Genomic DNA, 12,911 nt, shown 5'->3' with positions numbered 1-12,911 from the left:
ACTGAACTCATCATCAAGGGGACACATGGTAGCATAAGTCTAGACGTGAAAAGGAGCAGAAGGGTGTGGTTAGGATGAAGCAAAAGGGTCTGTGTTTTTGAGGCAAACTGGGATTTCACAGAGATGAGTGGGTCTAGAAGAATTTTTGGCAGCTTTGAAGGGATGGTGGGTACCTTCAGTTTGGTAGGTTAAGGTTCAGGACAGCAAAAATCAATGGAGATTTTGAAGAGAGGTATGGCAGGAATTGTAATGTCACCTTCTTCCATCCATTCTTTCCCTCACTGCATCTCAGCAGCTACACCCTCCTCTCTTCCATTCCCTGCCACTCTGTCTCTCCCTCTTGCCCAATACAGCCCAAACACTCCAATGAGAGCACTTTGTTCCTTTAGAAAAATTACTGCCCTCTGGAGGGGAAAAGCCTGATACAATGAGAAATTCTTTAAGAGCAAGAGCAAGGACACCTGAGCAAACCCTCTACCTTCATGGAGAGCTGTGGGGAAATGTTCCTCATGCAGGAAGTTTTATTATTTTTCTTCCAATTCATTCCAGATGGTTAAAACAACAGGGCTTTCCCCCCTTTTCCTTACTTTTGGAGACAGCATTTTGTTTGGAAGCCACAGATCAACCTAATAAATCTTTGCCAGTGGGATTTTGGACAGGCTGTGTAAGTCAGCTCAGTGGCCCACTGAAAGCAAAGGTGTAAGTAAGCAGCTGCTGTTTGCCTCAGAATGGGGTTTCTTGCTAGGTGGGTCTGCCAGCCTCTGCCAGGGCATGCCTTCACTCTGGCTCCAGTGGAGTAAGTACTGCACTTACTCTGACAGAGCCACATTGAAAGCAAAATCCCACTCTTCCAGCTTCCCATTCCCTGGATGATTAAGAGGGCTAACATAACTCAAAAAGGCCACCCCTCAGCCTTGTGAGTGAGCCAACTATTTACAGTCAATCCCCCTACAGAAAGACAATTAACTTGCCTGGTGCCATATAATCTCCATTTGTACTTCAGGGTGTGTTTGTTGTTGTGGGTGAGGATGGAGCTCGGCCAGAGCAACAATACAGAGTATTTATTTATATACTTATGCTATGAGGAAAAGAGTGAGCAAGGACAGTCCTTGGCTCAAAAGATGTAACAGCAGCTGGAGCCTGACCACAGTGTGGGAATGGGTCAGATCCTGCAGCAACTGAAATTTCACCTTTCTTCCCTACAGTCGCCCTTTCCTGGTGGGCAACATTTGCAAGTTGGGTAGACATACACAACTCTTGAGTGGAATACAGACACAATGCCACAGGTAAGGTTGGGAATAGATATCTTGAGTAAGGTTTAAAAATTAGGAATTTCTCTTCTTCTCTAAAGGAGGCTGCAATATTATGACCATATTACTTATCATCATCATGGGGTTGTCCCCATTCTGCATCTTGTAGTAGCATATAAACCCATTGCCCAGAGCCCAAACATCTCATACCTTCTTCCTCTTCTTTGCCTTCACAGTGCTCTCTTGCTTTTCTTCAGGCTGATTTAAAAAACACTCTGTAGGCTGCAAAACACATTAAAAAAAAAGAAGTAGGAAAAAAAGTTACCACAGGAAGGCAAAGGAGGTAAGAGGAGATACAGAAACTATAATGCTGGGCTAGGAAAAAACAATTAAAACAGGAATCATATGCTTAGGTTATATGTACATAAAGTAATTTTGGAATTTAGATTGTTGTTGCAACCAAGAGAGGGAATAAAAGAAGAGAAAATTGAAACATTCAGGATGTAGTCATAATTCCATAAAATGGTGAAAAGCAGGTTTTGATACTTAAAAAAAAAAATCAGGAGGAAAATATGAACAAAATCTACCACTAAATTTATATTTTTAATCTCATCTATTGTGAATGATAATTTTTCTAAACTTTGCCAGTAATGTTCTAAAATAACTGGGTGTAAGGTGAGCATCCAGATGGTAAAAAATAACATGGAACTGGACAAGATTAATTGGAAACAATCATGCACTAGAGTTCCTTCTACAGTTGTAATGCAACATTTAGGAAAACTTGTTTCAAATTTGTCCTACCCCATTCTTGCTTTGTCTCCTCATAGCAGGAAGGGTCAAATATACACGAGAAAAAATACATGGTTCATTTCAGAATAATCCAACATGCGCTGCTATCATTAACCCTTTTTTGTGCCTGAGTGAACAGGCTGAATTGGTCCATTTGTACCAGAGTCCCTGTTCACATAATCTAGGGCTAGGATTTGTTCTTAGCCACTTAAAATTGTCCAAATCAGAGGAAGTGAGGCACAGACTTCTCTTGTTTTGAGTGTAGCAATTGTCTTTTCTTTTGCCTTCTCAGGGCCTTCTACCTAATGGAAATGCACATTTATCTACATAGACAGACTTTGGAACTTAGTAAGTGACTTGATGAAGAGTAATGGGAAAATAGGCTGAGCTGCAGGAAAAAGCTCCATGCTACTATGATGCATCTGGCTGGAAAACTCTGCTCTTGTGAGAAAATGTGGAGAAGACTCATCACATGGAGCATTAAAAAGCTCAGGAACAGCAAATCCAGCACTCCTCCCTGGGGAAAGCCTGAAAGAAAAGTATCAGCAGGAAAGGGAGCTTAGCTGAAAATCAGAGAAGCTGTTCCTTTTCTCCCTTCCCCCAAGATGGCCAAAGGAAAGCCAACAGAAGTTCAGAGTGTCTGGGCCCTGAGCCCTCCTTGCACTGCTCCACCTTAACAGGACACTTCACAGCAACTGGAGCAAAATGACCCAACCCAGCACACTCCTGCCTTTCCAAACCCACTCTCACAGCCTTATCAGAAGCATTTATTGAGGTTTAATTGTTCATATTATGCCTACATTTCTCTTCTCCTCCCCACTCCCCTTGCTAAATTAGCTATTAAAACAGGCAACCACCATGCCCAACACAAATAAATAGCCTCTTGCTTTCTGTGCTGTGATGCATCCACAGTCACTGCCCTTGTAAAGGTGGTAATATTGTACAGCAGTGGCTCTGAAACTGGTTGAGGATTGAAATGAAACTTAGGAATTACCAAGGAAGATTTGGCTGGGGGCTTGCTACAATTAGCAAAGCACTCTAGAGCTAGGGCTGGAATGTAATGCAGCCTGCATCAAAACCCATGAGAAGTTGTGATAGGGATTATGTTTTGCCTCAACAACAGAGATCTTCTGTGATCCCATGATTTTTCTCATGTATAAACAGAAATTATCTTCACTAGAAATTAAGAGAATGACTGCCAGTGGAAACTCACTTAAATTAACAAAATTGTTTCAGAGTTAATGTAAGTATTTTGGCTTTATTTTTGGTTTGTTGCTATTTTAAAAATCTGTCCTGACTCTGATTCAAGTGTTTTTAAAACACCACCATACGTTTCTTCATTCCTATCCCTACCATTAGCATTCCCAGACATTGAGACTGAAACAGAGCTACCCTCTGCTCTACTCTTACACATCCCAGCTGTCCATAGATACTTAAAGGCCATTTGCCAGGTGTTTCAATAATAAATTCTATGATGAACATCATCTTTTATGCAGAGATCAAGCCTTTGGATTGCTTCAGTCAAGGGCTACCTACAAGCAATCAAAAAATCCCAATCTCTGTCCTGCAGTAGAGTATGATGGTTCCCTTTCCCAGTGGTGCTACCACTCTTCCTGAACATACTGAAAAATGTCACTCATTCACTTTGGGGCCATTTCTCCCTTCTTATGCATCATGAACTGCTCTACATAACTCTGCAAACACTCCCAACTGGTATCTGTATGAGAAATGATTGAAATGTATGACAAAGCAGAAAAGATTTCTCTGAAAGAAAAAACTTCTCACTGCTAAGCCTTCATTCAAATGTTTGAAAGTACTACCAAATGCCATGGCTTCCTTTTTGAAGGCAGTATGTAACCCTTTCTTTCAACAGCCACAGAAACACACAGCAGGCAGTACAAGCACACAGCAGGCTTGTAGTAAAGGCCTTGCTTCTTTAGAGAAGCATATTAAGAATCAAAATTGCCTCCTTTACACTACATATATATATATATATATATATATATATATATATATATATGTAAGCATAGTATATGATTAGTCCAGCAACAGTGAATCCATCTTACTCAGACATTAAAAATAAAGACATAAAAAAAGAAACTTCATGGTGGTGAATGGTTGTAAACTTACACATCTTTGATGATCTGCAGTCTAAAATATTTCAGCATCTGATCTATTTTGAACTTCTGACCCTTATCCAAGCATTAGCTGCCTACCTACTCATGCAATAGCTCTTTGCATGCCACCCTTAAGGTCATTTGCATGCTTTTCTTATGCAAGACACAAAGCAGATAACTACTTTTTTTGACACAGCTCCCTTGTGCTCTGTGTTTTTATACTATTTTTACACGGAAATTCTTAAATTGCAGAAAACAGGAAATCTGTGCTGAGACCAGTGATTTATGAGCTAAAATGTCATAAATTCCTTGTTTGTTAATCATACACAGAACATAAAATATTTCCTGTATTATATTTCTAACATGCTTTTTTTTTCTTTGCACATTGCCAAAATTATGGGAAATTCAAGTCTAGAGTGAAAACAGTCTTGCATGTGTGTGAAAGTTTACATTCCAGGTCAGCCACATACTCTGACTTTTGGAGTTTGTGACAAAATAAACACATCACTGTGTCACTCAGATTGGAGACAGATCATTCATCTCACTGGAAGCCAGAGGACAGCCTGCAGACTGGGAACATGGATGATCATAACTCTTGTCTCGTGACAGGCTTTAAGGTGCCAAGCCCATTGCAGAACAGCTTCCAGCCTCTGAATTAGGCAGGCATGAGTGAAATGGGTTTTGTTATTTGCACCAGAACTACAAAAACACCAGCTTTCCATCAAGAACTCTGATTTTGTATGTCTAAAAGACAGCCAATAACCCATCCACAACTTCCAGCTCCCATAAAGCATTTCCTTCTTGCAGTTTCACATCTAAACTCATTCCAACATGAAGGCTGACAATCTTTGACAGAAAGACCAGTGGCAGGTGTTCTGCTACAGCTGAGCAGTCCCAGGCTACCTTGGCAAGTAACTTGTGTTGGGTATCCTTTCTAATGTTTTCATAAAAAGGGTCAAGCAACACTTCCAAACAATGTGTCTTAACCTACTTCAAAATGTCTAAGTGAAAATGGTGATAAAAAGTAACTCCATAAGAATTTTTACTCCTCAGCATCTGACTCCCTGGTAGAGCATGTACAAAGGCAATACAGCTTTCTCCTGGTTCTCTGCTTGGTTCTCTTTCCTAATCAAAAAATTGATCTCATTCAGATATTTGGATCACTTCACCTTTGGTCTCTTTGGAAAGACATTCAAAAGCACAGTAATTGCTACCATGTTGTTTACACTGCTCTGTTATAAAAAAAGAACATTGCAAATGGCTTTCACTTGGGCAATTGCCTAGGCATTACAGAGTGAATTTACTATTGACCTAGGGGTCAAAATTAATATCCATAACCTCAAGGAGAGATAGCTTCCAATGTAATTTTAGCTCTCTGACAGCCACTCAGTTGATTCTCCTGGGTGGTTTGAGGAAGGCAGAACAAATTTACCTTCAAACAAGAAATTTCTTAAAATCAACTGACCTCTAGATGACTTTTTCCCTCAAACTGGGGTGATGCTGCCTGTTCCTTGGCATATTCCATGTAATGCTGAGTAACACAGTTCCTCTTGGATTAAATAAAGGTTTTAGCAGTGCAAGGGTAAGAAAACATCAGTCCATGAAGACCTAAATTCTTTTTCACTTGGACCTTGAACTGGGGACATGCTTGGGTAGAGAATCTGTATAACAAGTAAGTATAGCTTTCCAGACTTTGTGTGGGGGGGGAAAGGGAGAAAAATGCAGGGGAGGATACTCAGTAGCATCATCCACTGGACAGTCACTTGGTAGGACAGCAATCTCAACTCACACAAAACAAGTGTGAAGTTATTGCTGAAATCCACTAGAATATGATCATTTCCAAACAAGGCAACATGATACATGAATAGATCAGAGAGAGTGAAGAAAACTGTCCCCTTACTGAAAAAAAGGACATTATGTTTCCCTATGTTTTATCATCACTGTGCTAAACAATTGCTTAATTTACAAACCTGCTTTCTTTTCTTTTTCACAGCAGGTTTGGAATCTGGATCTTGACATGCTGCTGTCCTGTTTTCACTTGCTTTTTCAATAGCTTCATCGTCTGAAGGATCTAACCAGAAAAAAGAAGAGTTTTTGTTATTGTTTTCAAATCCATCTATCCATCTTTGCATTCAAAAACAGGGATAAAATCTCTAGCTGTAAGGTTGTCACAATAACACAATCTCATGACTGGCAATAAATACAGCTCTAACAAATACATCATTCTTGCTAAGTTTGCTAATATCTTTCAAAATAAAGTTATTTCCTCTTACTAAAACAAGTCTTGCAGATGAAGGAAAAAGATAAATCCAAACAATACATACAAAAATGCACGAAATCCCCATTCCAAGCTCCCACATGCCTTACTGGCACACATTAAAGAGGAAAAATTACAAGACAGGTAAAATGTTCTACTATAAAAAATATGCACACTTTTCCTGCAAGTACATTTTAATTGTCTCTCTTACTTCAGCAATAATTAGACAAAGGCATCACTCCCAAAGTTTGAGCAGAATGTCCATGAGACTAAAACACACTTATGTTTTAAAAGACAACTATTTAAATTCAGGTATCTCTACCCATTCTCCATCTCTTTTATCCACAGAGAGACTGGGGAAAAAATAAATGCATAGCAACAGCTCCCTCCAACAGCATTATAATAATGATTCAGATGTATTCAAACACAGACATTTCTACTGGGGACTGAGTTACTTCCCTGATTATTGCCAGAAGTGTTATTATCCATCAAACTGAATTATTTCAACTTCTGTAACTGGAATATTTCTGCCCAAGAGGTATTCAGACATTACTACCATCTCCTGTATTCCAAAACTGTAAATTCACAGCTTCAAGATTATTATTTTGAAAAGAGAGGAATAGAAGGATTTCTTAAGCATCACTCCAAGTAGAGATGATAAACTATATCTTTGAAATCACTAGTTGTGAGCAGAGTAAACTGAGAACATGAGAGAGAGAAAATCACTTATAGCTGGTAAAATTCCATGTTGAAATAGCTATCTACTGAAAAAAGGTAAGTGAAAGGATAGTGAAAAATATGCAAAAGTATTTAAGTGAAAGGTAAATAAAGAGATGAAAGAGAGGAGGGAAGAATCTCTATTTATCCACAAATACAGAATTATATATTATGTAGCAATAAGGCAGTGGCTTTAAAAATCCTGATGTGACAGAATGGTAACAAAATAGGTGCATATTTATCCCTGGAAAGATGCCATCTCATAATCTTCCCTCCTTTTACACACCCTGAAAAACCTGTGTAACAGTCAGCACCCTAAAGTTGGATTCTGATGGCTCTTAGGAGTTCAAAAAAGTTTAGGAAGTTGAAAGATAGTAAAGAAAATTAAGGACTATTTTAGCAGGTTGGATGTCATTTGTCAGGAAATCTTACTTGATATAAACTTGATTCTTGGCAAACCACAAGAGCTTTAGAAAGAGAGCAGCAACTGAGAAGAGAATTTGTTTTCTGTTCAGTACAACTAAGAGACTCTCAAGTGAAGAGGGTAGATAAATATATTAATGAACTTAATTAAGACCAAAACAAACACCATGGAAGAAATGACAGCATTTGTTTGCATCTCAACATAGGATGAAGACATTCTGCAGTCTTAAAATAGGAATTCAGCATGAAAATGAATGTGTGCAGGAAGCGAACATTGCAGCTCAGCTGATCTAGCTGTTTCATTCCCCTTGCAGGCACAGCCTCAAATCAGAGCTGAATGGACTGTGGCCACATGAGTGCCAGAGCCCATGTAGAAATGATGTGCCTATTCCTGTACAGCCCAACACATGGCAGCAGGTGAACAGGAAAGCTTTAAGTTTGTGGGACAAAGCTTTTCTTTACATTACAGAGCAAGTATCTTCCTCTTGAGGATGTCCAAGTGCCCCTGTATCATATGGCTGTCCCTGCACAGCAACAGAACTTTCCTGCCTATTCCTCTCCAAAGGTACTGAGAACTTACATCCTCCAGCCACTTTGGAATCTCAGATACAACACTTCATTAGAAGAAGCTGAAAATCACATCATTCAGCATAGTCCAGAAAGTTTAAAAGGTGTCTTGGTAATTCAGTGTTACCACTGGCCATTACCATGGGCTTGTTTCCCTGTGGATCACCCTTCCTCTGGCCAATCTATTCTGCTTTGTTGTACAAAATACATATTTATGTATTTTGGTAGGGCAACTTCTGTGTTTAAGGACCCATCTGACTTCTGTCTCATTTGCCCTGACTCCAGAGATACTGAGAGAGTGACCAGCTTTAACACACACCAGCTCCATACCCCTGGGGTCTTGGACACACTGCATTGAAGCAGGCTGTGGAGAGATGATATAAATGAAGCACACCAAAAAATCAGAATTGCCTCTTCTTCCCTCTTTCCCACTGTGCTTGAGCCCCAAACACCCACTCCAAAATGAATTTGTTTCACTGAACTGAACTGCTGTGTGAGCTTCTTCCAATGTTTCACATTGGAAAGAAATGAGAATTGCATCAAATAGATTCAGGGGAAGCTGTCTGTGATCTGCAAGCATTCCTTCTGAAATCCCACTTGGCATGGTCTGAAAGGCAAACAGGAGTCGTGTAAGTCTTAAATAACCTCTTCTCTTTCTCACAACTGAAAGACATGCTGCTAGCAATAGCAATCTAAAACTGGACAAATGGTTTCCATGATCTGAAATAGCCTGACAATGCACCCACCACCTGTTCACTGCTCATTTGAGTTTTGGACAGCTCTTCACGGTGCAACGTCCTCTGCTCTCAACAAGAAATGAGAGAAGAGGGCACAGACTCAGGCTCAACAAACATCAATTCAAATTTGAGCATCTTTCTGCAGTACCTGAGTATCTTTATTTCCTATAACTGGAGAACTTTCTATCTATTCCACAAACAAACACCTGCATCCCAGGAGCTCGTCTCAAGCTGTAATTATTTGTGACACCATGTCAGCTCTTGTGATGACAGGAGCATTTTGTTGCAGGCATAAAGTACCACAAGCCAGACTCTGCCAACCATGCTTACATTAAACTGTGTACCTTTCTCTGCAAATAGTTACCTTGATGTCAGCGGGGTTATTCACAAAATAAATCATAACTTGATGCAAATAAATGCAGAAGCTCACAGATCACAAACATGTCTGTACCAGACCAGCACTGTTCGCTCTGCTTCAAGGTGTTGAGCTTCCCAGCAGACCTCTCTCTGCCAGAACAGAAGAATTCACAAATCCTTCCTTAATAATAAGCTGGTGAAAATGCAGAACCTAATTGATTAGTACAAAGTTGACTTTCATCTGGCTTGAGGTGCAAAGGAGTGGGCAGGCAGGTGCTGACAGCACACACTGCTTGCAGGGTGCTGCTGTTCAGCGCAGCAATTCTCTGCCTCTGCTTCCCTGAGACTTACAGCATTTATGCAACCACAAAGTTGTCCAAGGCATCAGAACAGTCACTAAATATTCTCAATATAGAAAAAGAAATGAGAATTCCATAACTTTCCACATGTTTTGCTGTAGTATTACATCAGCAGCATGGCACATACTAACAGACTTCCTAGGCCATGAAGTATTTATATTTGATCTTATTTTGAACCATGCAAAAATGGAAAAAGTAATTTCTGCTTCACACATGCACACACACACAAAGACTTTTTCATTTATATCAATCACTGTTTAAAATCATCCAATGCACTGGTTTCTAACTTCCTTCAAATTTAATATTTACATATGCGTGCAGTCTAAGTATATCAGTACATGTAAACACATGTATTAATACATACACATCTGCATGTTTATACACATTCACATAAAAAAGTACAGAGATATTTAGGTAATTTAACAGGTTCCCTTTAATAATCACCTTTATTAACTAATAAATTCACAATGAATTAGTATTTTTTCATTATTTAAAGGCAAACAAGACCTTGATGATAAAGGATGCAATGACATCTACTTTGATGTGAATGCAATTTTGTTCATACAAATTTGCATCTGCTAGACTGATTCACCATTACTGAGACTTCTGACCTTCACATGCCATTTTCCTACTCTGAAGTTATTAACACAGGAGTTATAGTTACAATGACATAAATAATTAATTCCTGTTAGAAGAACTAAGGCTGACTGAAAAAGTGAAACCCTTCTAGGCAGGACACTTCCAAATGCCTCAAAATAAATAAAAAAGTTACAACTGAAAAAACAGTAAAATTATTTGGGAAATGCAGCTTGTAGTTCAAGCCAGCCTACAAATGAAATAAAGATAAGAAAACATGGAATAGAAATATGTTGCTTTGCATACATACCCAAATATAAGTGAGAGAATGATTTCTATGATTTCTACTAGGTGTTTTTGTTGTTTTTTTGTTGTTGTTGTTGTTTGTTTGTTTGTTTTTTGTTGTTTTGTTTGTTTGTTTGTTTGTTTGTTTGTTTTTTTGTGTTCTAGAGCTAAGTGAGATCAGGCATCTATTTGATGTCCAAAAGGCTCCCAGTGACAGAGGCCAGCACATTGAGCAGATAAACTCAATTCTTACCATTAATTAATCTCTTGTGACAAAATTTGGAGGGAACCTGTTTTACATGCCCATAAGGGAGAATCCCTCAACTTTTATTTGATGTATCTGCCTGCAATCAGACACATTCTTGGTCAGAAATCCCTGTTTTTTCCCTTATGCTTTCATCAGGGCTATGTACCAGTACTAAACTAGAATTACATGAGAACAAAGGTTGTACAAAATTTATTATGCCTCCCCTTTGCCCCTTTCCTATTCCATCCTTCTCTGCCTGTTCTAAAATTGTCTCATTTCTGAAACCAGATTTTAAACAAAGCCCCTGTTTCCTAATTTTTAACAAAAAAGTTCTGTACACTGTGGAAACAGGTTTTGTATTTGTTATGTCCTCTTTCTAGTTTCAGATATGCTACAGGAAATTATGTGCTTGTCATTATTCTATACATGGGCACTAATTTCAGGCTGCTTTGGAAGTGGTGTTTTTATTTACTGGTTGGTTAAATTGTACTAATTTGTGTTCATTAATATGAGGCAAAATATTTCTCAGAGCTCCCACCTCTAAATTCAGTACAAACACATTTGATGCCAATTAAAATGCCAAATGTGTTGGGCACATCTTGAGACTTTTCTTAATTGCCATTTTTCTTTGGGAGGAAGGGAGAAGAGGGGCATTGATAGAAGAGGTCAGAGAAAAAAATAATTCTGAGACTTCCTTATTATTCTCAAATTTGCTATTAAAACAGACCTTTATCTTCAGTGAATCAGATTAAGTAATCTCAAGGTCAATGCACTGCTTGGAATTTTTCTCACTGCATCTCTCCTGCATGTCCCATCAGGTACATACAGCACAAGGTCAATTAAATTTCTGTAAAATGTAACAGCTGTCAGCAAAATTGGCTCCCAAATCCCTGTTCATTCTTGCTCAGCTGAGAGGGCTCCTGTTGCCAGCAGAGTTGTGCTGACCACAGTAGCTGGGCTAAAAGTGGCTATGACACTATTTTACACCACACCCCTCCAGTGCAGTGCTAACTCCTTGAGGCAGCAGAGAACATGGGGCTCAGGAGGGTCCTGCCATGCTGCCCACCACTACCCAAACAACAGATGAGCTCTCTAAAATGCAACAGGCCTGGCTGGTGGGCTGGCTAACTAAGAAAAAAGGATGAACATACTTCCCTGACAACAGGGAAAGGTTCTGCACTGGGAGAAGGAGGTACAGAACTCAGTGTTTCATAGCAATCCATACCAATTCCTGGGCAAATCCCAAATTACTCAGCTGTGTGTCACCAGCACAGTTAACCCCAAAAGCAGATCTCTTTCATGTCTACCAGGTCAATCCTCCCTAAATTCCCTCTCTGTAGGCAATGGACAGCTTGGATTTTTCCTGTTGAGAAGCCTAATAATAGCACAGAGACCCTGGAGCCCATGGTGTAAAGCCAACTGGCCAAGCCGTGGCTATGAAGCTCTTCTGGGGACTTCCAGACCACAGAATGGCTAAGAATGCAAATTTTATTATTAATATGGTTCTTCAGAACAGTTGCTGGCTATTTAATATGGCAACACGTTAGATACTCTAGAAATTTCTAGTAAATGAGATAAAAATGTTAGACACAAAAGCAATCTGTCCTTGGGAAGATCACCATATAACTATTGCATTAAAAATAGCTGTGACAGTGTCAGCACCCTTTTCTTTTCTCAGATTGCTCTGGCTAAATTAGAAAGGGTCCCCCGGCAACTCAAAAAAAATAATTCTCCCCATCACAGGCATGCATCAAGTACAGTGAGTAGCAAAACTGAGAAATCTAGATGACACATTACAGAAAAAAAAACAAACCCAAACAATAAAATATCTCCTTACCTCCTTGAATAATGATTAGCTAAATAATTTAAAACAGTAGAGTAAGACAAGATCTAGTCTTCGAAATCAATACAAGAATATATATTCACAAGAAATGAAAAAATAGTATTTAATTGAATCAAAAAGACACAAAATTACAGCTTAATGGAAAACTTAGGTAATTTCTGCAGTTCAGCTTTTGCAAAATGGGCACATGTATCAAATGAAGTACCTTCATTCATAAAGCCTTAAAATATTTGCACATTTTGACCATTTAGAACTAAAGAGGGAACACTAAATGCACTGGTAGCTGTTATTGGCACTAGGAAGCACAAAGCTACACAGAAAGCTCTGTTGCAGGTTATTACCAGTTAGTAACCACTCCTTTGACTTGATCAGCCTACTGCAACAGAG

The 12,911-nt window shown here is 39.1% G+C and overlaps 1 protein-coding gene across 5 annotated transcripts in view; it reads right to left on the bottom strand.

Moving 5' to 3' along the window:
* The window catches only part of CMSS1 (cms1 ribosomal small subunit homolog), a 216,551-nt gene that overhangs the window by 12,180 nt on the left and 191,460 nt on the right, over window positions 1-12,911 (bottom strand). For all 5 annotated transcript variants that reach the window (XM_056483752.1, XM_056483761.1, XM_056483786.1 and 2 more), the window contains 2 exons: window positions 6,127-6,227; window positions 1,461-1,532 (listed from right to left, as the gene is read on the bottom strand). In XM_056483752.1, the coding sequence (XP_056339727.1) occupies window positions 1,461-1,532; window positions 6,127-6,227 (173 nt within the window). The remainder of the gene's footprint in view (window positions 1-1,460; window positions 1,533-6,126; window positions 6,228-12,911) is intronic.

Source organism: Oenanthe melanoleuca, chromosome 1 (assembly GCF_029582105.1).
Source record: "Oenanthe melanoleuca isolate GR-GAL-2019-014 chromosome 1, OMel1.0, whole genome shotgun sequence".
Classification (NCBI taxonomy): domain Eukaryota; kingdom Metazoa; phylum Chordata; class Aves; order Passeriformes; family Muscicapidae; genus Oenanthe; species Oenanthe melanoleuca.
Note: the sequence above shows the minus strand (reverse complement) of the source record. Positions and strands in the feature narration are given on the sequence as shown.